The following is a 23,551-nucleotide window of genomic DNA, read 5'->3' on the forward strand; positions in this document are numbered from 1 at the left end:
TTGGTGGTGATGGGGGACTTCAACTATCCGGATATATGTTGGAAAAATAACACAGCGGGGCACAGACTATCCAACAAATTCTTGGACTGCATTGGAGACAACTTTTTATTTCAGAAGGTTGAAAAAGCTACTAGGGGGGAAGCTGTTCTAGACTTGATTTTAACAAATAGGGAGGAACTCGTTGAAAATGTGAAAGTAGAAGGCAGCCTGGGTGAAAGTGATCATGAAATCATAGACTTTGCAATTCTAAGGAAGAGTAGAAGGGAGAACAGCAAAATAGAGACAATGGATTTCAGGAAGGCAGATTTTGGGAAGCTCAGAGAGCTGATAGGTAAGGTCCCATGGGAATCAAGACTGAGGGGAAAAACAACTGAGGAGAGTTGGCAGTTTTTCAAAGGGACACTATTAAGGGTCCAAAAGCAAGCTATTCCGCTGGTTAGGAAAGATAGAAAATGTGGCAAAAGACCACCTTGGCTTAACCACGAGATCTTGCACGATCTAAAAAATAAAAAGGAGTCATATAAAAAATGGAAACTAGGACAGATTACAAAGGATGAATATAGGCAAACAACACAGGAATGCAGGGGCAAGATTAGAAAGGCAAAGGCACAAAATGAGCTCAAACTAGCTACGGGAATAAAAGGAAACAAGAAGACTTTTTATCAATACATTAGAAGCAAGAGGAAGACCAAAGACAGGGTAGGCCCACTGCTTAGTGAAGAGGGAGAAACAGTAACAGGAAACTTGGAAATGGCAGAGATGCTTAATGACTTCTTTGTTTCGGTCTTCACCGAGAAGTCTGAAGGAATGCCTAACATAGTGAATACTAATGGGAAGGGGGTAGGTTTAGCGGATAAAATAAAAAAAGAACAAGTTAAACATCACTTAGAAAAGTTAGATGCCTGCAAGTCACCCGGGCCTGATGAAATGCATCCTAGAATACTCAAGGAGCTAATAGAGGAGGTATCTGAGCCTCTAGCTATTATCTTTGGAAAGTCATGGGAGACGGGAGAGATTCCAGAAGACTGGAAAAGGGCAAATATAGTGCCCATCTATAAAAAGGGAAATAAAAACAACCCAGGTAACTACAGACCAGTTAGTTTAACTTCTGTGCCAGGGAAGATAATGGAGCAAGTAATTAAGGAAATCATCTGCCAACACTTGGAAGGTGGTAAGGTGATAGGGAATAGCCAGCATGGATTTGTGAAGAACAAATCATGTCAAACCAATCTGATAGCTTTCTTTGATAGGATAACGAGCCTTGTGGATAAGGGTGAAGCGGTGGATGTGGTATACCTAGACTTTAGTAAGGCATTTGATACGGTCTCGCATGATATTCTTATCGATAAACTAGGCAAATACAAATTAGATGGGGCTACTATAAGGTGGGTGCATAACTGGCTGGATAACCGTACTCAGAGAGTTGTTATTAATGGTTCCCAATCCTGCTGGAAAGGCGTAACGAGTGGGGTACCGCAGGGGTCTGTTTTGGGACCGGCTCTGTTCAATATCTTCATCAACGACTTAGATATTGGCATAGAAAGTACGCTTATTAAGTTTGCGGATGATACCAAACTGGGAGGGATTGCAACTACTTTGGAGGACAGGGTCATAATTCAAAATGATCTGGACAAATTGGAGAAATGGTCTGAGTTAAACAGGATGAAGTTTAACAAAGACAAATGCAAAGTGCTCCACTTAGGAAGGAAAAATCAATTTCACACATACAGAATGGGAAAAGACTGTCTAGGAAGGAGTACGGCAGAAAGGGATCTAGGGGTTATAGTGGACCACAAGCTAAATATGAGTCAACAGTGTGATGCTGTTGCAAAAAAAGCAAACATGATTCTGGGATGCATTAACAGGTGTGTTGTGAGCAAGACACGAGAAGTCATTCTTTCGCTCTGCTCTGCTCTGGTTAGGCCTCAGCTGGAGTATTGTGTCCAGTTCTGGGCGCCGCATTTTAAAAAAGATGTGGAGAAATTGGAAAGGGTCCAAAGAAGAGCAACAAGAATGATTAAAGGTCTTGAGAACATGACCTATGAAGGAAGGCTGAAAGAATTGGGTTTGTTTAGTTTGGAAAAGAGAAGACTGAGAGGGGACATGATAGCAGTTTTCAGGTATCTAAAAGGGTGTCATAAGGAGGAGGGAGAGAACTTGTTCACCTTAGCCTCTAAGGATAGAACCAGAAACAATGGGTTTAAACTGCAGCAAGGGAGGTCTAGATTGGACATTAGGAAAAAGTTCCTAACTGTCAGGGTGGTTAAACACTGGAACAAATTGCCTAGGGAGGTTGTGGAATCTCCGTCTCTGGAGATATTTAAGAGTAGGTTAGATAAATGTCTATTAGGGATGGTCTAGGCAGTATTTGGTCCTGCCATGCGGGCAGGGGACTGGACTCGATGACCTCTCGAGGTCCCTTCCAGTCCTATAATCTATGAATCTATGATACTTGTAACAAACCAGAATAAAGGAGAATATGGACACAAAGAACCTCGAGTGTGGGGGGTAGGAGAGCTCGCGCCAGCTCCTGGCAGAGCGCAGGTCCTAGGGAGAGGCACTGCCCAGGGTAGGCCAAGGGGCTCTAGGTAGAGGTGCAAGAGGAGGCAGCATGGTCTAGCTTAGCAGGCCCTGGCGTGGGCAATAAACAAAAATTCACGGAAACCTGTGACCCGTCCCTGACTTTCACTAAAAATGTCCCTGACAAAAGTGGTAGGTGGATTCAGCACCCACTGCTGCTGGGGCTCCTGGGTCCCCCACTGCTGCATTGCGTGGGAGCTCCGGGGTCCCCCTGCCCATGGAGCTGGGCTGCTACGGGGTCCCCTCCGGGGCAGCTGGGAGCTGCAGGGTCCCCCAGTCACTGGCCACGGTTGGGCAGCTGCAGGGTCCCACAGAGAGTCCCCGCTGCCTGCCAACTGGGCAGCTGCAGGGGGGGTTCCCCTTGCCCGCCATGGCTGGGCAGCTGTAAGATCTGCCGGCTGGCCACCATGGCTGGGCAGCTGCAGGGAGGTCTCCCCCACGCGCCGTGGCTGGGCAGCTGCTTAGCGTCCCCCACCCCCTGTGGCGGCTGGGCAGCTGTGGGGTGTCTCCCACCCCCTGTGGCGGCTGGGCAGCTGTGAGGTGTCTCCCACCCCCTGTGGCGGCTGGGCAGCTGTGGGGTGTCTCCCGCCCCCTGGCAGCTAGGCAGCTGCAGGGTTTGTCAGCTGCCCAACCAGCAGGCAGCACGGACTCCTTGCAACTGCCCAGCCACAGTGGGTGGCAGGGACTCTCCACAGCTGCAGGGTCCACCAGCTCCCTCCCATGGCTGGGCAGCTGCAGGGTCCCCCCCACCAGGGTGGGGGCTGGGAGCTGCGGGGGCGGGGCTGGCTGGGAGCTCCAGCCCCCAGGCAGAAAATGTCACGGAGGTCAATGGTGACTTCCGTGACCTCCATGACGTAGCCTTAACTATGGACCATTCCCTCATTGGAGCCACTGGAAGCCCTGCTCCAGGAGTCATTTACCAGTAGGGATGTGTCTTCACTGGGAAGGGGCAGGGGGTAAATTCCAACTTGGGCTGACATACAACAGCTAGCTTTGATTTTTAAAAAAATTCCATCACTGTGGCAGCACAATGGGTCAGCTGCCGAGGTCATACCTAGGGTCTCAGACGGGATTGCACTGAGGGAGTATATCTACACTGCAATGTAAGCCTAGGGGTACTGGGATGTGAATCAGCCCACCCTAGGTTAGAGAATCCAAGGCTTACACTGATTGTCAACCCTAGGTTAAACATTTTCTAACCTGGGCTCTGGCATCCACACATTATATGTCTACACTACAGTGCTTTTACTCAGGCACAAGTCTAACCCTCCTTCCATCTACACACAAATCATGCTTAACCCAAGTCTCAGACCCAGAGTCCCAGGACCCCACAGGGATGGAGGGGTTGGAGGCTGAGTCAAGCAGGGACTCTATTGCTTTGGCAGACTGGAACTGGCTGATGCTGCTTATGACACTCAATATAGCAGCAGATGCCCCCTATGTAAACTGACACTTCTGGAGCAGGGCCACAAGCACAGACTGGTAGGACCACATTCTCTTGCAGACCTGGGATGACCACAGTAAATCCAGAAATTCTCATGAAGAAAGCTACATTTCTGGGGCTTTGGGAGCTGCTTGCCCAGTCCCTCCAGTACAAAGACACGCATGAAGGCAGCCATACCAGTCGAGAAGCAGATTGCTGTAACAGTCTGGCCATACACTGTTACAGGTCTGTTGCTAGTCAGTCTTGTGTTGGAAAGTTGACTGTAGGTAAAGTAGTGGCAGAGGTTTCGGAGGCAGTCAGTGTGTGGTTTACCCCAAGATGGTGGGCATCAAACATATTCCTGAAGTAATTGCTGGCTTCACATAAGAACAGCCATACTGGGTCAGACCAATGGTACATCTAGCCCAGGATCTTCTCTTCTGAGAGTGGTCAGTGCCGGATGCTTCAGAGGGAATGAACAGAAGAGGACAGTGATCCATCCCCTGTCGTCCACTCCCAGCATCTGGCAGCCAGAGGCTAAGGGACACCCAAAGCATGGGGTTACATCCCTGACCATCTTAGCTAATAGCATTGATGAATTTTATCCTCCATGAACTTATCTAATCCTTTTTTTAACCCAGTTTTACATTTGGCCTTCACAACATCCCCTGGTATCAATTATTCTTATTCATTTTCTCCACACCATTCCTGATTTTATAGACCTCTATCATATCCCTACTTAGTCATCTCTTTTCCAAGCTGAAAAGTCCCAGTCTTTTTAATCTCTCCTCATATGGAAGCTGTTCCATACCCTTAGTCATTTTTGTTGCCCATCTCTGTACCTTTTCCATTTTTAATATGTCTTTTTTGAGATGGGGCAACCAGATCTTCATACAGTATTCAAGGTTTAGCTGTACTATGGATTTATATAGTAGCATTATGATATTTTCTGTCTTATTATCTGTCCCTTTCCTAATGGTTCCTAACATTGTTAGCTTTTTTGACTGCTGCTGCACAATGAGCAGATGTTTTCAGAGAACTATCTACAGTGACTCCAAGATCTCTCTATTGAGTGGTAACCATGAATTTAGATCCCATCGCTTCATATGTATATTTGGGATTATGTTTTCCAATGTTCATTGATTTGCATTTATCAACACTGAATTTCATCTGCCATTGTGTTGCTCTGTCTCCCAGTTTTGTGAGACTCCCTTTGCAACTCCTCGCAGTCTGCTTTGGACCTAACTATCCTCTGTAATTTTGTATTGTCTGCAAATTTTGCCACCGCACTGTTACCTCTTTTTCCAGAATATTTATGAATGTGTTGAATAGCACTGATCCCAGTACAGATCACTGGTGGACACCACTATTTCTCTCTCTCCATTGTGAAAAGTGGTAATTTATTCCTACCTTTTTTCCTGTCTTTTAACCAGTAACTGATCGATGAGAGAACCTTTCCTCTTATCCCATAACAGCTTACTTTGCTTAAGAGCCTATAGTGAGGGACCTTGTCAGAGTCTTTCTGAAAGTCCAAGTACACTACTATATCAGCTGGATCTCCCTTGTCCATATGTTTGCTGACCACCTCAAAGAATTCTAATACTTGGTGAGGCATGATTTCCTTTTATAAAAGTTGTGTTGACTCTTTCCCTACAAAGCATGTTCATCTTTGTGTCTGATAATTCTGTTCTTTACTAATGTTCCAACCAATTTGTCTGGTACTGAAGTTAGGCTTATTGGCCTGTAATTGCCAGGATCGCCTCTGAAGCCTTTTTAAAAAATTGGTGTCACATTAGCTATTCTTCAGTCATCTGGTACAGAGGTTGATTTGAGTGATAGGTTACATACCACAGTTAATTGTTCTGCAATTTCATATCTGAGTTCCTTCAGAACTCGTGAGTGAATATTATCTGCTCCTGGTGACTTATTGCTGTTTCATTGTTTAATTTATCAATTTGTTTTTTGACAGAATGACGTTTTCAAACTGCACCGGAGCTATTGATGGGACTCCTGTGCCCACAGTTTGCCCTCTTCAAGGAGCCTGAGTCCATAAACCACAAAAGGCACTACTCCACTGCTATGCAGGTCCACGTGTACCACAGAGGGTGATTTATGAATGTCAACATGGGCTGCACTGTGAAAGTTCATGATGCCGGGGTTTTCCACTGGTCAGGAGTCTACATTCGTGGGCAGGCTGGGCCACTAGTCCCACCAAATGACAATGTCCTAAATGGAGTTACTATTCCCACTGTAATTTTGGGGACCCCGCATGCCCCCTTTTGCCTTGGCTTGTGAAACCATACCCTGATCTTAGAGGCCCTGGCAAAAGACGGTGTAGTTACACTCTCAGCAGGTGTAGAATGGTTGCTGAATATGCTTTTGGCAGATTGAAATCCTGTTGGTGATGTTTACAGACCCATTTGGATGCCAGTGTCATCCCAATACTGTCCGCATCACAGTGGCTTGCTGTGCTCTTCACAAACTTTGTGAAGCCAGGGCTGAGCCATTTCCCCCTGAATGGGCGTATGACAGCGAGGGGAAACTGAGTCAGAACACTCAGCCAGAAAGTGCTCCAACCACAGCTGGACCTGGGGAACAGAAGTCAGGGATGCTCTGTGCTCCCACACTATGGACTTGCCTGGCCCAATGGAAGAGGGAGAATAGTACCTTTATGGATGTGCTTGGGGAGTGGGGGGAGGCTGATTGCTTGGGGGGGCGTTCAGGGCTTGGGGATTGCCATGCAATGTACTATGAATGACCTGACCGGTTATCAAGTGGGGCAGAGGGGCGGTTGATTTGCAGTATGGATTGATGCAAGGCCGTGATGGAAGTGATTGCTATAGATGACCACACTGAGGAATAGTGTTTGCATACTAAGTCCCAGTTGTCCCTGTCACCTTTCTTATCTGAAATACACAGTATGTGATGTCATGCAGTGACAGCAACAAACTTTCCTGACATAATAAAAAGCTTTTTTTATAAACATGTATTTCCATTGCTGTTCTCTGTTTCCAGGTGGCTCATGACCCCGGTGAGTGGTTACCCAGCAGCGTACTGACACGCATGGCAATGTAAGGTGGTTATTTTTAGGAAACAGGAATGGCTGTAGCAGAAATCTGCACTTTCTGGTAAAATATGTCGTTTCAAGACTTTTTTATTGTTTACATTTCCAGGTCGCCATTTTAAATTCCACATGGTGGGGGTGGAGGGACACCAAGACTCTGGCGCACAATCTGCCAGTATCAGATACATGGTGCTTGCTGGGGCTTGCAATAACTTTCGCATTGGTTCCCAGAGTGGAAATCCCTCCCATTCCTATAGTAATAAACACTAACATAGAGCCAGAAACTTACCAGGCTCTGGGGTGGCTTCTGTGTCTGCTGCTGGTTCCATGGCTGGCTGTTCCTTGGGGTGGGGGCGGAGTTAGGGGTAGGGTGTCCCTTAAACAGCTCCTCCGAGTATGGCCCCAGGATGTGCTGCTGCAGCAATGCCTCCTCTGGAACCGGTTTCAGGAACAATCACTTTGCCTGCCTCTCTCTGCACCTGCTGCTGGCTCCCATCAGTCTCATGCTGGTCTGGGGCTAACAGGGCACTATCCGGGCTGGCCAGGTCATCATGCACCACCACTAGCTCCAGGCTGGGCACAGTGCCTAGCACCCTCAGAAAACAGGCATGATGTTGGTGAGTTGCTTGAGATGCGGTTCTGGTCCCTGGTTTGCCAGTATTTGCTCTTGAGCTACTTAATCTGCTCCCTGCACTTGTCACCCAGTCCAGTAAATTTCCAGCACTGCCAGCTTCTCTGCTATTTGCTGGTATGCGTGGTCATTCCTGGTGCTCTTACCAAAGTCCCTTGTGCTGCTGGCCTCGCACCAGAGATCTAACAAAATCTGGCTGTGCTCCCGTGACCACAAAGCAGGGCCCTCTGCAAAGGGCTTCTTCTGCTCGGTCTTCACAGCAAGCAAAGAAGGTTCTTGAAGGCGTGTTCGCAGCTCAGAGGTCAGAAACCAATGGAAGGGTTAAGTGCTGACCCGTCGAGCTACAACAAGAGGGGTTGCGTCTGTTACCCTGGAGTTGGACTGGTGCCTCTGGGGATAGAGGACAAAGGAAGCTGACCCATGGGAGCATGGGATGCTTTTGGTGGACATGGGAGGCTGCGTCTACACTGTAAAGCAATAGGTCTTGAGCCCTGGGGCCCAGCTTGACTCAAGCTCAAAGCCTCCTCCCCTGCAATGTCCTAGGCCCCTAGGTCCAAGCCTGAGTGACTTGTGTGTAGATAGAAGGGGGCTGAGCCTGGGCTTACATTGCAGTGTAGACGTATCCGGGTGGCTAGTACCTCCTGCTGCTTTTGCAGGCACGGCTACACTTTTTTTGGCATCACTCATGTTGGGATCCACTAGGCATAGCTACCAGGTAACTCGGGAGAGTGGAAGGCCAAAAGTGCCGATAAAGCTCTTTTGCTCTGGGCCTATCTGTGAACCACAGTGACTCCATCTTGGGAACTCTCACCTACTTCTATGCTAACTGCTTACATGCTCTGAAGTAGGCTGAAGCAGAAATGTATTGGTCAGCATTTCTGGCAGATGGCTGTAGTTTCACTCATATTAGCAGAAATAATAGAGATAAGGAGGGAACAGAGAGAAATAGTTAGTTTGCAGCCGCTTTCCCATATATCCCCAAGGTATTTAGTGCAAAGGGTCAAGGGATGTACCTTGTTCTCCCTTCAAAATGATAAATGTATCCGCAACAGATGTCTCTTGTATCCCCCCTCCCCAAAATAATACATGTATTCTGTGTAACCTGTTATCTATCGGTCAGCATAATGACGTAAAAAGGATGAGAACTGAGTTGTTTGTTACTGGTTATAAAAAGGGCCTGTTCGGCCATGTAAGGTGTGTCTCTTCTGGCATGAGTCGAGGAGCACCCTCTCAGCTGACTGACAAATAAAGGACCTGGTACCCGTCTTCTTGTCTCTCCGTGCCTCCTTGGTGTAATTAGGTAAGCTCCGGGGGGAAACGGGCCCTATTTGGCCAACACTCAGAGCTAGTGCAGCATGTCTGCCCAACCTGGACACTACACCTGTGTACAGATGCAGTGGTAAAAAGTGGGTAAATTCTGTAGTCTCCTAGGGAGAAGTGATTAAACTCCATTTACCATGTTCACCCTCGTCTAGACTACTGACCATCCAGTTCCAGAGCAGACATGCCCTTCGTTGGCCAAAAGCTAGAAGAACAGATTGAGTGTAGGCAGCAAGCCTGCCTGGCCTGGGAGGTGCATGGATGGGTGAGATGGGAAGTCGCTCTAATGAGACTTCCCCTGGGAACTTGCTTTTGATTATTTTGCAGCTGCCCAATTGCTGAGCAATGTGCTGATCCCTTAACCTGGGATCTCTCGCCCTTGTACTGAATGAACGGCTCATTGTGAGGATTAGAAATTTGCTCTAGTCCCTTCCCACAAGTGGGAGAACCAGGGAACCAGTGCTTTACACTGGGACAGGCGCTCGCACAGCCCTGGCCTCGTCTCCCTGCTTCTTCCTAGCTGAGTGACAGCTTTCATGTCCCCCAGATTTCTTTCAAGCAAAGTTTTGGGCTTTGCAAAGAGATGCTGATATAGCAATGCTGCTGCTCTGGAGTTACAGTATCCTATACCCCCACCCCTTGTTCTCCAAATGAAACATGACACCCCACATGATCTTCCAGGCCACTGGCTGCACCCTGCCCATTTAGACTGGCTGGTTACAGTACAAACAGCCCGTGTTTGCTCATGTGCTGGGGGCGTGTTGCAGTATTTGCACTGTATACAAGGAGGTAGCTTGTTATCTTGGAGAAAATTGTAGCAAAATGCTCAGGGAAGCTTGTTATGTCTGAGTGAGTGAGTGTGTTGTAACAACACGGCCATCTCCTCCTAAAGCCAGCCTGGTCTCCTGAGCGCCAGTGTTGTGCTATGCACAGCTACCACGGTAGAGACTGTTCCTGCTGGCCCTGGAGAGCCAGGGCCTCTCCACATTCTCCCCCCCCCCCCCCCCCGGGTGACACATGAGCCTGCATGTAACATTCACGCCAGCTCCAGCCAGTACGACTGTGTGGGCTGCTGCTTCCCTGCACCCAGGAGCCCGGCCGGTGTGGGAGCCTGCAGCTCTTGGCATTTCTGCCACGGGGGAGCCGCTGGCAAGCTGATGAATGACAATGCAGCTTGGCAGGGTGCCTCCAGCCTGGCTGATAACTTGGTCAAGTGGAGCTCCAGCTGCCAGGGACCGCCAGGGTGGTAGGGACCCAGCAGGCAGAGAAAGCCCTGAGGACTTTCCCCGTCTCCTCTCTCTCTTTCCCTTTCTCGCTCATTCAGTTTCCCTCTGTCGGGGGAGAAAGGAGGTTTTACAGGGGAAATCTGGGGGTCCCTTCTGGCCTATGACTCCATGACATCAAAGAGCACAGGCAGGGCAATCCCGAGAGCCAGGAGAGAGTGACCTCGCTAGCTGGGGGTCATAGGCCCTGCAAGATGCATGATGTTCTGCATTTCTCATGGACAGCCCATAGACATGGGACAGACCTGATCCATACCTGAGCTCTGGGGTCTCTGTGCAGATATTCATGTGAGTTTACTGCTGCTGCGGTGTCTTGGATCAACAGCCCTGATGAATGGATGGGGCTGGGCCAACATGGGCAGAGGCAGGGCCAACATGGGCAGTGGCAGCTGCAGCTTTCTCCACATGCCCTGGCTGTAGAGCAGCTTCTTGATCTGGCTGGACCAACACTAGGGATGAGAGGGTCTTTCATTGTTTGTGACCTGCTCTGGCGTCTCAGCTCAACAAGGAGGCCAGTCGGTGCCAGTTGTGATGGTGGTGGTTGTAATATGGGCACCTAGAAACGGGATCTGTGGATTGTCCACAGTGTTCCAGGCCAATGGAGAAGGGATCGCCGATTGGTGGCTGTGAAGGGTAAGAATGCGGAAGATGGGGCATTGGCAGGGAGAGGTGGGAAAGGGTTGCCTTCTGGTATTGATCAAATAGGTGTTAACTCAAAACACACTTAAGGGGGCATGTTTCCTGGGAGCAGAAGCTGCCCCATTTCGCCAGGTCTCCTTGAGGATTTCAGCCTCACGTGCCACAGACTAAGTGGGGAGCAGCCACGTCTCTCAGGCTTGTTTCCACAAACAAGGAAGTGGCAGCTACCCAGTGTTTACACACAACCAGGAGCGGGGACAGTGGGTTGGTGATGACTAAAGCTCTCGGGCTGGCAGGAGTCCTGCTGCAATAGGGAGCCCAAAGCAAGTGTTTACCTGCTGCTCAGTGACCAGGACAGGGGGAAATGTAACTTAGTCCCCCAGGACCAAGTGCAAGGCTCGTTTCCTCACCTTGCTGGGAGCACATTGCAATTTGTACATGCCTTGCATTAAGCCTGGGGTCGTTGATCTGTGCAGTATCCCACCATGATCCTTGTATGTTTGTCAGTAGGGGCCCTAAAGATCTTGGCCAAGCTTTTCCTTAGTGGGGGCTTAAAGCTGAGCACCTAAATCCCCAGGGAGGTTCTGAAATATGGGGTCTGGCTCTCAGAGATGCTGAGCACTTTGCATCTCCCACTGCCAGCTTGGGAGCGGTGAGCGCTCAGCAGACTTTATGGAGGTGTTGTATGTCTTTGCCTGATGTTAGCCTACGTCTTGCCCAAAGTATTTAGCTCTATGGGCCAAACCTTTGGTGCCTGATTGCATAGTGAGGGCCATGATCTGGGCCTGTTTGCAGGCGTATTGACCACAGGTGGGGGCACAAATGTGGTGGGGGTGGGAAGAGGGGTCCATGTACATATAGGCACCTACACAGCCAGGTAGCTTCACAGATCCCTTCATAACTGAACATCCCAGAGGTAAAGCCAGGCATATGTGGGATGCTACGTGTCTAAAGCTCAGCCCCGCGGTGTAACATTAATACAGAGGTTGCACTGGCCCCAGCATGTTCCTGCCCAAAGCTGGTTGAGGTCATTGTTTCGATTGTGAAATTCTCCCAGCACCCCGTTCCCTCGGAAAGCCGCTCTGAATACGCTCTGCACATCCCATCTGATAGCCCAGCTCCTAGGGTGGGCCCGAGCAGCACTTGGTGCTGTTTTACAAGGTGGGGCTCTCTGCCCAGCTCCAAGCATAAACACAGAGCAGCCTCTGGGTCATTCAACTTTGCACCAGCTGCCCAGGGCTGCTAAGAGCCATTCCAGCAGCCAGGCATTGCTAGAGCACCGGCCCCTGACTCCTTCCCCCTAGACATGCCCCTGCAGACATGCCATGGGCCATGAGGGACGTAGTACAGGATCCAGTACAGCAGCCCTGCGCTACCCACAGAGCTTCCCAGACCAGAGGAATCCTTAGAGCTGTCTCCAGAGTGGCACCTAGCAGCCAGCCCAGGGGCCAGGATCTGTCTGTCTCTGCCGGCTTCACTGTTCTCCAGTTCACCTGAACGCTAAGTATCATTATTATTAGGTCTGCTGTAGTGGCCCCCAGATCTAAGCACCTTGCAAACACAGCAGTCAGCACAGTCCTTGCCCTGACGAGTTTACAGTCTGACCCCCCAACCCAGCTGAAGGGTGGTGGGGTGGACAGCACTGCAGCAGACAGGCAAAGGGATCAGGGTGGAGGCAGGAACTCGGCTTAGAAGTGGACTGTAGCTCACGAAAGCTTATGCTCTAATAAATTTGTTAGTCTCTAAGGTGCCACAAGTACTCCTGTTCTGTCCGAGAAGGGAATCGCCCTAACTGCTCTATGGCCTCTGACTGAGTCTGAAGATGGGGGGCAGAGCAGGGTGACCTCTGTGGGGAGCTGTGCTTTGGCCTCTCCCGTGGGGGTTAAAAAGCCAGCTGCGGGGGGGGGGGGGGGTCACAAAGGCAGGGTCTATGTGTATTGACTGGGGAGCATAGGAAGAGGGAGGAGACGGTAAAGCTGCCGCTTAGTGCCTGTGTCTCCAGTGTGTGACGCTGGTGATGGGTTTTGGATGGTGAGCTCCCTGCCGCGGTCACCGAACATTAGAGGACAATAGACAAATGAACAGCAATGCCAGCAGAGAGCCAGGCACTGGCCAGGTTCTCAGCACTAAGGGCCAAAAGCGGGTGGCATTACTGCCCATAGGTCATAGTTTGGGCTCCACAGGGTGGCCGGAAATGGATTTCAAACAGGTCCCCGATACTGGGGCTGCGGCAGGCTGCCTGTCCTCTGCTGTGACCTCTCCTCCAGCCGGGGGCTAGCCGCTCAGGGAGTGCCAGCCCTGACTGCAGAGAGTGCCAGCCCTGCACCTAGTAGGTGATGCGGACTAGCGAAGGGACTGGAAGGAAGGAAAGAAGGAAGGGTAGAGGTAAGAGAAGGGAGACAAAATAAGTTGGGGAGAGGGCTATGTTAGGAGTTTCATTCCCAACAGGGTTTGGTTCAGGGGGTTCTGGGTAATTGGAGACCTCTGCTGAGCCTAACTCCTTCAGGGTCCTAACCTCTCCCCCGTGTCAGGCTGTCGACGCCCTGACCCCCGCAGCTCAGACTGCAGCACGTCCGGAGCAGGCTGATGTTTCCAATACGGTACGATGGTAAACAAGTGTTTTGCAGGCAGCATGGGGCGGCAGGAGCAAGCTGGGGCTGGTGCTTGCAAAACTGGCCTCCTTATTTTGATAAAACTGTTTGGGGCTGGGCTCCCAGGTGTTGGGCTGTGTCCGGCCTAAACAGGCTCAGGGCTTTTATAAAGGCAAAATGCCTAGAATCGCCTGAGTTACGGCTCAGCCTGGGGCTTGGAGGGAACCCAGGGCGCTGGCAAGGGAGTTGTCCAGGGACGGCCAGCGGCATTTGAGGCAGCAGGAACCTGACACAATGAAAGTGCAGGTGAATGAGGATGTTCTCGCTTACGTGGAGGCAGATGCTGTTCCGGAGGCTCAGAGCAGCACCAACCCGGCAGGCCCAGATGGGCCCCAGAGCAGAAACTCCGTGGTTATCTGCCAGGCAGTTGGCCGAAGCATCTTCACCTCCAGCGTCTCCTCAGCTGCTGGGCGAGTTGGCTTCCTGCTGCAGAAGGAGGAGGGAAAGGAAGCAAGCTGCCCGGTGCTGTTCATACAGCTCAATGAGCTGTTCAGCACCCCTGACGGCCTGCAGTGGAAGCAGACAGCCAGGTAAGCACTCTGGTGCAAGAGCTAGCCCAGAGAGAGGCGCATTGGAGACCATGTAACGGGGTGGTCTGCCCCTTTAAGGGGACGAGGCCAACCTGCCCTGTCCATTAATCATGGGTGGCTGAGGGAGAGTGGCAGCCCCAGGCTGTCCGGGAGGAAGGCAGCAGCAGCAGGAGGAGGAGGAAGGTCTTTGGTGGGAGGGGAGGCATTGGAAACCTGCTGTAGAAAGGGAGGCAGTGCTTAGGGAAAAGAGCAAGAAAGAGGCCTGCAGGAGGCCCTGGAGCAGGAGGGACTGAGAGAGGTGAAGGGAGCTGTAGCCCAGGGCGGGCTGAGGAACCATGTTGGTGCTTTGCCTATGTTGGGAAATAAAGCTGCCTGGAAAGAGACTCTGGCTGTGGGCGTGTGTCCTTCGTGGGCTGGGGACAGGCCAGCACTTTGCAGACCACCAGTCCAATATAGGAACATACGGCTTGCCAAAGCAGAGCAGAGCAATGCCCCAGGAAGTCTAGTCTGCTGCTGCTCATGGAGATCAATGCAGGGGGTTACAGAAAAAGATCTAAAATAGCCATGATGCTCCTAGTGGCGAAATACTATCTCACTGCAGGGAGGGGAGAATTCTTCCTGGCCCCAGCTGGAAATATGCTTCCACCCTGACACATGAGGATTACTCCTGGGTATCCTAGCTTGAAATCAGAGATGTTAGATTCCATCTAGTCCGTCGTCTGAGGACCAATATGCAGGTTGTTCCTCACAGGGCCTCCACCAACACAGTTTCAAATGACTCAACTTATTTGAAACTGAAAAGGCCACTTGCCCCAGCCCTGTTGAGAGGCAGCAATTCCGGAGTTTGTACATTGTCGAGCAATGTATTGCCTTCTCTTTCCCTTTCTGCCTTCACTTTATATTTGTTGCCTTTCAAATCCATTGAGCAACCTTTGTCTGTGTGGTTTGGGTCATTCTCTGGGTCCCAGTTTCGAAAAGCCACTGATGGAATCATGCTGGTGTGTCACATGCAAGCTAAGCCTGAAGCCCACTGGCATGAGTGTTTTTGTGGTGACGCAAAAAATGCCAAGTGGGTGAATAACACTGAGGGTGGTGCGATCAGCTATTGTTCAGGGGCGGCGGTAGCCAAGGAAAAAGTAAAATATTCTGCAGAACAAAACGCACGGGGGACATATAATGAGCTGCAAAGGGCACATTTCCTTTTTTTGCTGTTGTTAGGGGGAGATGGCTCATTTAAACAAATGGGTCTGACAGACGCTTTACTACCAACTAGGCTGTCACTGGTACATGCCCGTGTCTGTCATCCCTCGCTGGAAACAATGCAACGGTCAGGTGCTAAGACAGTTCCTGAAAAGGGCAGTTACGCCATCAGACTGACAGGCCAGGAAGAGGAGTTTAGTGTCAGCATGTTGTGCGGATTGAAAGGGGTGATGAGTGGGAGACCAGCCCGAAGGATGCTGCAGTGAGGATGGGAAGGAGAGATCTGGCTTTGATGCTGAGGAGGAAGAAGCGGCAGGATTTGGAAATGGCCCTGATGAGTGGGGCAAGGAAAGGAAGGAGTCGCAAATAGCCCTGAGATTGTGGGCCGGAGTGACTGGGAGACGTGGGGGGGTGAGACTGGCAGGGACAGGGAAGGAGTGTGTTTGGGAGGGGAGGGAAGGGAAGGAGCTCAGTTCAGGTGATGACCAGACATCCAGGAGGAGATGTCAGAGCCACAGGCTGAGGTGGGTGGAGGGAAGGAGACAGTTTAATGGCGGAGGGACAGATCTGCAAGTCATCAGTGCAGAGATAACTGAACTCCTGGATTGTCACCAGCATGGATCCCTTAACTTCCAGGGGCCAAGTTCAGAGGGGATCTGTGAGTATCTGGGGGATGTCTGAAGGAGGCTGAACTGGAGTCATGTACTTATTGAGGGGGTGGGGGAAGGGGTACGTTGCCCCATCGGAGACTCATCTCTGAATCTGGGCCTTAGTCTGGTAAACTTGGACCAATGCCCCAAGTGTGGGGGGGTCTCTTTCCTGAGGGTACAAAACTGCTGCTGCTGGACTGATCCTCCTCAGCCTGGAACACAGGCTCCAGAGGTTATGGGGCTGCAGATTTTTCTACATTCAAAAACCAACGAGAGGATCCCCAAAGCCTGGCTGATACTGCCACACTCATCTGGAGAAGTTGACCTTATACCTGAGTCCCGGGCTGGGCCAGGCTCTCAGAACAGCTCGGGGCTTTCCTCTGCTGGATACACCGTCTCTAGGGCCCCCTGCACTGTGCATTAGCCAGGGAGGTCAGGGCCTGTGACTTCAGGGGAATGACTTGGCACTGTTCCCTCTGCAGATCACTGTCACGCTGTACTCATTTTGCAGCCTAAGCCGGCATTTGTCAGAGCAGCTTTCCAGATTGGCCTTAATAAAGGAAGCCTCTGTGTGCTGTCGGAGTTTGAATGTTTGGAATCTGGCAGCATGCGTGGGCATTGCGTGGCGTTCCCAGCAGGCATGCTGGGACTCCCCCAAAGGGCACTTAGAGGGCACTGTGCCGTCCTGTCCTGCTGAAGAAGGGACAGATAATACCTGTGTTTACAAGAGAAAAGCTAAGTTCAGCGCTGTGGAGAGGTGCCTGGCTAACAGCCCTGGAGCCAGCTCTGCTCTGTCCATAGTACAAGCAGCATCTCTGCTCTGATCTGGAGGCACTTCCCTTTTGGTATGAGGCTAGTTCAGTGCCCATGGCCCAGCCAGTCCTTGGCTTCCCTCCTGAGGCTCTGCCATTATCGACCCCCGAGCCATCCCGCCCCCAAGAAAGACCTGTGTGTGACTCAGCCTCTGATGACTTGGTGCCCTGCCCCTCCGTGCTGGCCTCTCGGGGCTCTGATTGCTGCTTCAATTGGTCCTGCAGAATAATCTCTTTGGTCATTTCCCACGTGTGAGTTGTGTGAATGGGACCCCGTAGCTGACAGCTCATCTTCTTCCTGCACCCTACCCCGACAGAGCCACGCACTCCCGCTCTGGGAATCCTGCTGTGCTCGTGTGCAGATGCATCTGGCTCAACCCTTCGAGCTCCACTGACGGCCTTCTGGCTTTCTCTTTTCACAGGTGGATTAAATTTGAGGAGAAGGTGGAAGATGGAGGAGAGCGATGGAGCAAACCCCACATCACAGCCCTTTCCTTACACAGTCTATTTGAGTTAAGGACATGCATCAAGAAAGGGACGGTCCTGCTGGATTTAGATGCTCACAGTTTGAAGCAAATAGTGGGTAGGTGGATAATGTGGGAAGGTCGCCTCCCTGGGCCACACCCTTCCCTGGCCACAGGTCGGGCTCCTGGGAGCACCTTTAATGAAAGCACTGACACCTGCTAGCAAGGTGCATCCCTGGTGGGCTTTATTTGGATTTGCACTGCAGCAGCACCGGAGATCCAAGCCCCATTGCACATTGTAAGGAACAGGCCCTGCTCCAAAGAGTTTTCCATTTCAGTAGACAGGCCAGGCCAAGCATTGAGGATTATTGTTCAGAGGGGGAGCTGCCTGACACTGTTGTGCTCACCTAGCCCCCAGTGCAGACCCCGCTATGGCGATGAAAGCCTGCTTCCTGCGACGTAGCTACTGTGCTTCAAGGCGATGACGTCTCGGCACCGACGGAAAACCCCTTCTGTCAGCATGGGCTGCGCCTGTGCTCCGGGGCTGTGCCGGTGACATCGCTGTGCTAGTCCAGGCTCCAGAGTGTAGACGCAGCCTGCGTGTGGCTGAAGCTAGCAATGCTTTGATGCTTTCATTTTGTGTTCAAGAGAAGGTGATTGCCACGCAGATCGATGCTCATAACCTGAGGCCGGAGGTGAGAAAGAAGCTCATGTCTGTGCTGCTCCGCACCCCCCAGCACCACACCACCAAGTCCCAGCTGAGGAGAGTGGCTGAGCTCGGTTCAGCCTGCTGCAGGGGTGAGTGTTGTCTGGGCTATCACCCTCACTTAGGGTGACCAGATGAGAGATGTGAAATATCGGGATGCGGGGAGGTAGGGATGGGGGTGGGGGTGGCGGCGGAGAAAAAAAACAAAACCAAGAGTTGGCAGCGGAGGAAAAAGCAAAAAGCAAAAAAAAAAAAGAGTCGCCGGAGCATAGGAAAAATTGGTGGGGGCTGAGCACCCACCGGCAGCTCCACGCCCCACCCGCCCCCACCACCTCCCCTGAGCTGGGTGCCACGTCCTGCTTCTCCCCCATCCCTCCAGCGCTTGCACCCCCATACAGCTGATTAGCGCAAGCCTGGGAGGGAGGGGTGAGGAGGAGGAATGCCGCGTGCTTGGGGAAGAGGCGGGGCCAGGACAGGGATTTGGGGAGGGATCCAATGGGGCAGCGAGGGAGCGGGCCTGGGGGCGGGGCAAGGGCAGGAATGTGGGGAGGGATCCAATGGGGGAGGGAGGAGGCGGAGGCGGAACAGTGCCGGGGCAGAGTTGGGGCGGGGGGGGCACGAGCCCCCTCCACCTGTGCGCCGGGGGGCAAAATATTGGGACAATTCGTGTCCCGACCGAACATCGGTCAGGACGCAGGACAAACAAGTAAATATTGGGACAGTCCTGATAAAATCGGGACGTCTGGTCACCCTACCCTCACTTTCCCTTTTCCCTGTGTAGCTAGATCACGCGGTCCCTAGCTCCAGGCTGCAATCGGACAGGACCCTGGGCTTGTAAAACACCTGGGTTAATATCGTCTAGCATGAATCTTCTGAAGAGGGACGAGGAGAGATGCAGGGAGCACCTCTCTGCCTGAGGACAGGCCCCCAAACAGCGACTCCCAGGGTCTTGTTCAAGGCTGTCTGAGGATGTCCCAGATCCACAGCACAACCTAGCACAAGCCAGAGTGCCCGGCTGGCAGCAGCGGCAGCTCCAGGCACCAGCACTCCAAGCTTGCCTGCGGGAGGTCCGCCGGTCCCGCGGATTTGGCAGCAATTTGGCGGCAAGTACGCCGAAGCCACAGGACCGGCAGACCTCCCGCAGGCATGCCGCTGAATCCGCGGGACCGGAGACCTCCCACAGGCATGCCACCAAAGGCAGCCTGCCTGCCGTGCTTGGGGCGGCAAAAAAGCTAGAGCCGCCCCTGGCTGGCAGCCTTCTCTTTGGGAGGCTCAGGCCTGGAAGAGCACGGGAGGCTGAAGGTCAGGCCAAGGCATTTGCAGAGCCAAGGAAGGGCCCCTGGTGGAAAAGCCAGGGAGGGGATGCAGAGCTAGGTGATGTTTCTAGGCCTGGAATAGCAGGCGGGGAGGTGCATTAGCAGAGCCTGGTAGGGGCCCAGAACTAGCATAAGGGGTTGGGGTACTGTGGAGCAGAGTGGGGTTTCTAGGAATAGAATAGCAGGGGGTGAGGTGCAAAAGCAGAGCTGAATTGGGGGGGCCAGGTCAGCAGTTCCGGGGAGTACAACAGGTCAGGATTCAGGTCCACTGGCAAATCCACAAAAGGCTCCGTTACCCACCACTTCCTGGCCAGTGCCTGAACGAAGCAGGCGCTGTTACTTCTTCATCTCTACGAGCAATAAGTGCACTTGCTGATTGAAAAGTAAATGTCAATGTCTGTGGATTTCCTCCTGCTAGAGAGCACTTATGGGAGCAGTTCTAACCAATGGGTGCACGCTGGCTTTGACGTTAAAGCCATGCAAAGCAGCATTATACGTCCCTCCGCAGCTCCTGATTTTAGTGTCTCTCTCTTTGCATTGCAGACAAAGCTCGTAACCAGTCGGATCCAGGAGCTGAGATTTCAGAAGCACCCCTCAAGGAGCAGGTATGGCAGGCCAGCTCTGGGCAGAGAACACAGGGTCGTTAGTAGAGCTGGATGGAAAATTATGACTTTTTGGTGAAAAACTGCAAGCTGAAATATGTTGCTTTGGAGGTGATGCCACAGGGCCTCAGAGGAGTTGTGGTTTGGATGCATCATGCTTCCCTTCTCCCCTGAAATAGTTCAGCCTTCAGGACTCAGTCAGACACCTTCTACCAGCACTGAATGTCCTTATGTAACTTTAGCGCCCTCGTGGCCAAGATGGTGTCTGCTCTGCAGGCAGCTCTGGCCAAGAGAAGGCGTGCACAGGAATGCAGCAGGAGAAATCCCTTCCACCCCAGGGGAACACACACACCCACAGGAAAAAGTACAGTGGATATAACAAGGGAAATATTTATTTACAGAGGGATGAGAGAAGAAAAACAACAAGGGGAAATATAGGGGGAGCAGTAAGACAGGGCTGCATCCAAGCCAAGGCCCCAAAGGCCCAGTGGTAGCACAGTCTGGAAGGGCAGACACTGAGCAATGTGTCTGCACACAGAGTTCAGGAGTCCTGAGCAAAGTTCCAGTCCAGTGGTGAGTCTTGGGTGCTCCTGGTCGTCTTCGGCGCCAGTGAACTTTCCCCCAACAAACCCCTCCGGTGCCCTCTTCTGCCGCTCTCTGCAAAGCCACACAGAGCGATCCCCTCCCCACTTAACTAGCTACAGCCTCCCTCCTTGTTCCCAATGCAGAGTCACAAGCCCCAGTACTCACAGCCCCATGCAGCTCTGGGCAGCAATGATACTGGGTCCAGGTCTGGCCTGTCCTTCTTGGGCAATTCCTCCCTGGCACAGTGCTCCTCCTGTCCTGGGGTGTTCCTGATCAGCCGCCCTGTCCTTCCCAGGCTTCAGGCAGGTTCTCTGCTGCTTCACTTTTCCACGGCCTGCAGGCTGCCTCCGCCTCTCCGCTGCCCCCTGGAGTTTCCCTCCTTTTTTCTTACTCTCCCCCTCCCCCTTAGGAAAAAGATTTAAAGGGCCATGCTCTCTAAACCCCAAAGGGGTTACACTTAAATAGACCTTGACCACTGAATAGCAATCTGGGACTAATGCGTGCTCGGCCCATCCTGGACTGAGGCTCTGTTTCATTTCAGCTAAAAAACCAATTCCAGAAGAAGATCCCAGCCGAGGCTGAAGTGTCCAACATTCTTGTGGGTGAAGTGGACTTCTTAGAGAAGCCATTTATTGCCTTCATCCGACTGCAGGAGGCCGTGGGACTCGGGACCTTGACGGAGGTTGCATTCCCCAGCAGGTAACCATCACCAGAGATCACTGCACTGGAGCTTCTTCTTCCTTTTCCTGTCTCATCAATTCCTTCCAGCATCACATAGTCACTTCCATGGGTTGGGAGCACAGAAGTGAGGCTGAGGGTTGGTGATATGGGATGAGACTTTGCTAGCTAAGTGCCAGGGTCGGCTCTATGTTTTTTGCCGCCCCAAGCGGCGTGTCTGCGGGTGATCTGCCGGTTCCGCGCCTTTGGCGTGCCCACCGCCGAATTGTCGCCGAAGCCGCAGGACCGGTGGACCTCCCGCAGGCGTGCCACCGAAGGCTGCCTGACTGCCGCCCTCACAGCGACCGGCAGGCCGCCCCCTGCGGCTTGCCATCCCAGGCACGCACTTGCTGCGCTAGTGCCTGGAGCCGCCCCTGCTAAGTGCTTAGGAGTTCCCCAGAAACCATGCATCAATCCTCCCCTGAAATTCCCAGGGTCAGAGCTCCTTGCAGATGCTACTACCAGCTGTAGCCTATCAGCCAGTCACTGCAAAGATGCTCAGAGAGCAGCAGCTGCTGATCTGTTAGGTATAACTTGGTACGAGATACATTGGTTGGGTTCTCAGAGTTCTCCTCGGTGCTGACTTGTTTCCCTACCTGGGACCCTGCAAGCACTGGTCCTGAGAAGTGACTAACTCAGGGAAACCTGGGCATAAGTGCTTAGTGGCATTTCTGCCATCACAGTGCCTGCCCCCTGCTAATCCAAGAAAATAAAAGCAAAGCAAAGCAAACACCCCTTCATCCCAATTCTGTGTCCATCTCACTGCGAATGGCTAGTCCGAATGAAGGATCTGCCTGGGGACAGCTGCTCTGGTGTCAGTGTCACACATTCATAGTCCACTGTGGGGCTGCTAAGCATCAAAAGCTCCAGGAGCTCCATAGACAATGCCATAGCACATGGACAAGGTTGGGACGCTCTCCCGATGATAATCAGATATTTGCTGTTCAGATGAGCTGCGAGCCTCACCTACAACGCTGACCCAGAACTGCTGGGAGCTCCTATCAGCCTGCATTTTGTCACAGTGTAGGGAACAGTTCTCCACTTGTCCTTGGGAAGTGGGCTAGTGGAGACCTGCGGGGAGGCGTCTTCATCTCTGATGGGCAAAGCCCTGGACTGTAGACAGTGGGGAATAACCCTGCACTGGCCCTCAAGGAGGTGGATCAGCTGGGTTCTGATGGGGGTTCCCCAGCATGAGTCTAAGACTCTACGTCTCAGACTGCACTTGTCAGCTGGTCTCTGGGCTGCGGCAGGAGACACCATGGAAAGGGCTCCTGGGAAGCCGGCTGGCAGCACTGCGGGAGCTGGGAATGGGTAGACCCTGATTTAGCAGAATTTCTGCTGCTTTATCACAGCCGAGCCCCACACTGCAGGGGCTTTGGCACCAGCACACGACAAGCCATCCTGCCGCCTGGATTCTGGGATCTCCCAGCCATCTACATGCTCTCCCAGGACAGACACTTGCTCTGTCCCACCTCCCAACTGCTGTGATGAAGAGCCTGACTGCATGCAGTCAGCAGAGGGGCCCTGCCTGCTAAAAGGGGATGTGGGCTGCAGGATGTGCCAGGTGGGGGATCTCGGCACGGAGACAGTATGGAGACTGGTGCAGTGTAAACGCCTAGACGAAGAGACTGATCTAGTGACAAACCCACCACGCTCAACAGCGTCGAATCTCGGTGCCTCACTCTAGGGCCTCTTTACCTCACATTTGCTGAGCGTGATTTGCAAAAGCCCGCAGCGCTGGAAGTCAACAGCCAGCTGTTGCCGGCAACTTCACCAGGAGTTTTATCATGAAGTGACTGAGATGGGGGCGGGGCACGTTTGAAAGGTCATGGTAAGGCTGAGGCAAAGGGCAACACGTTTACCCCAATCTCTCCAAGCCTTCCGATACCAGCTGTACCACAGCCCCTCTCTGTCCCTGGGTGACCGACCTCTTTCAGCCAATTCAGAGAGGTGGTGTGTCCTTGGCCCTCAGACACGCTGGGCCCTGGCCCTAGGAGAGCTCACTCCAGAAGTGGGGGCATTTCTCACTGTTTCTGTGCTCTCCCTAGGTTTCTTTTTATCCTCCTGGGCCCCAGAGCCAAAGTGAAAGCCTATCATGAGATTGGAAGGGCTGTGGCTACAGTACTGACGGACGAGGTGAGCCCATGGGTCGGAGACGGTGCTGCGGGTGAGAGATCTAGTGACTGTATGGAGTATCAGTATTAGACGTTGGCACTATCTCTGGGGAAAGCCGGGGGGCCAGTCTTCACAGGCAAAGCCAATGAGAACTCGTTCTCACCCCACTGCCAACCTTCTGATCCTCTTCTGTAGATCCCAAGCTGGAAGGATGGAGAAATGGGTCAGCACTGGATCAGCCCACTGTTCTCCTTCGCTCTTCC

General features: G+C 52.2%; 1 protein-coding gene across 2 annotated transcripts in view; it reads left to right on the top strand.

Moving 5' to 3' along the window:
* Positions 1 to 13,579: 13,579 nt before the first annotated feature.
* SLC4A9 (solute carrier family 4 member 9) overlaps positions 13,580 to 23,551 on the top strand; it is a 53,671-nt gene continuing 43,699 nt past the window's right edge. Inside the window, exons 1-6 of one of the 2 annotated variants that reach the window (XM_034779676.1) lie at positions 13,580 to 14,121; positions 17,206 to 17,366; positions 17,896 to 18,045; positions 19,813 to 19,874; positions 20,998 to 21,155; positions 23,222 to 23,309. In XM_034779676.1, the coding sequence (XP_034635567.1) occupies positions 13,826 to 14,121; positions 17,206 to 17,366; positions 17,896 to 18,045; positions 19,813 to 19,874; positions 20,998 to 21,155; positions 23,222 to 23,309 (915 nt within the window). In that variant the 5' untranslated portion in view covers positions 13,580 to 13,825. Of the gene's footprint in view, positions 14,122 to 16,548; positions 16,817 to 17,205; positions 17,367 to 17,895; positions 18,046 to 19,812; positions 19,875 to 20,997; positions 21,156 to 23,221; positions 23,310 to 23,551 lie in introns of those variants that run through there. The other variant, XM_034779677.1, reaches the window with a different exon arrangement.

Source organism: Trachemys scripta, chromosome 8 (assembly GCF_013100865.1).
Source record: "Trachemys scripta elegans isolate TJP31775 chromosome 8, CAS_Tse_1.0, whole genome shotgun sequence".
Classification (NCBI taxonomy): Eukaryota; Metazoa; Chordata; order Testudines; family Emydidae; genus Trachemys; species Trachemys scripta.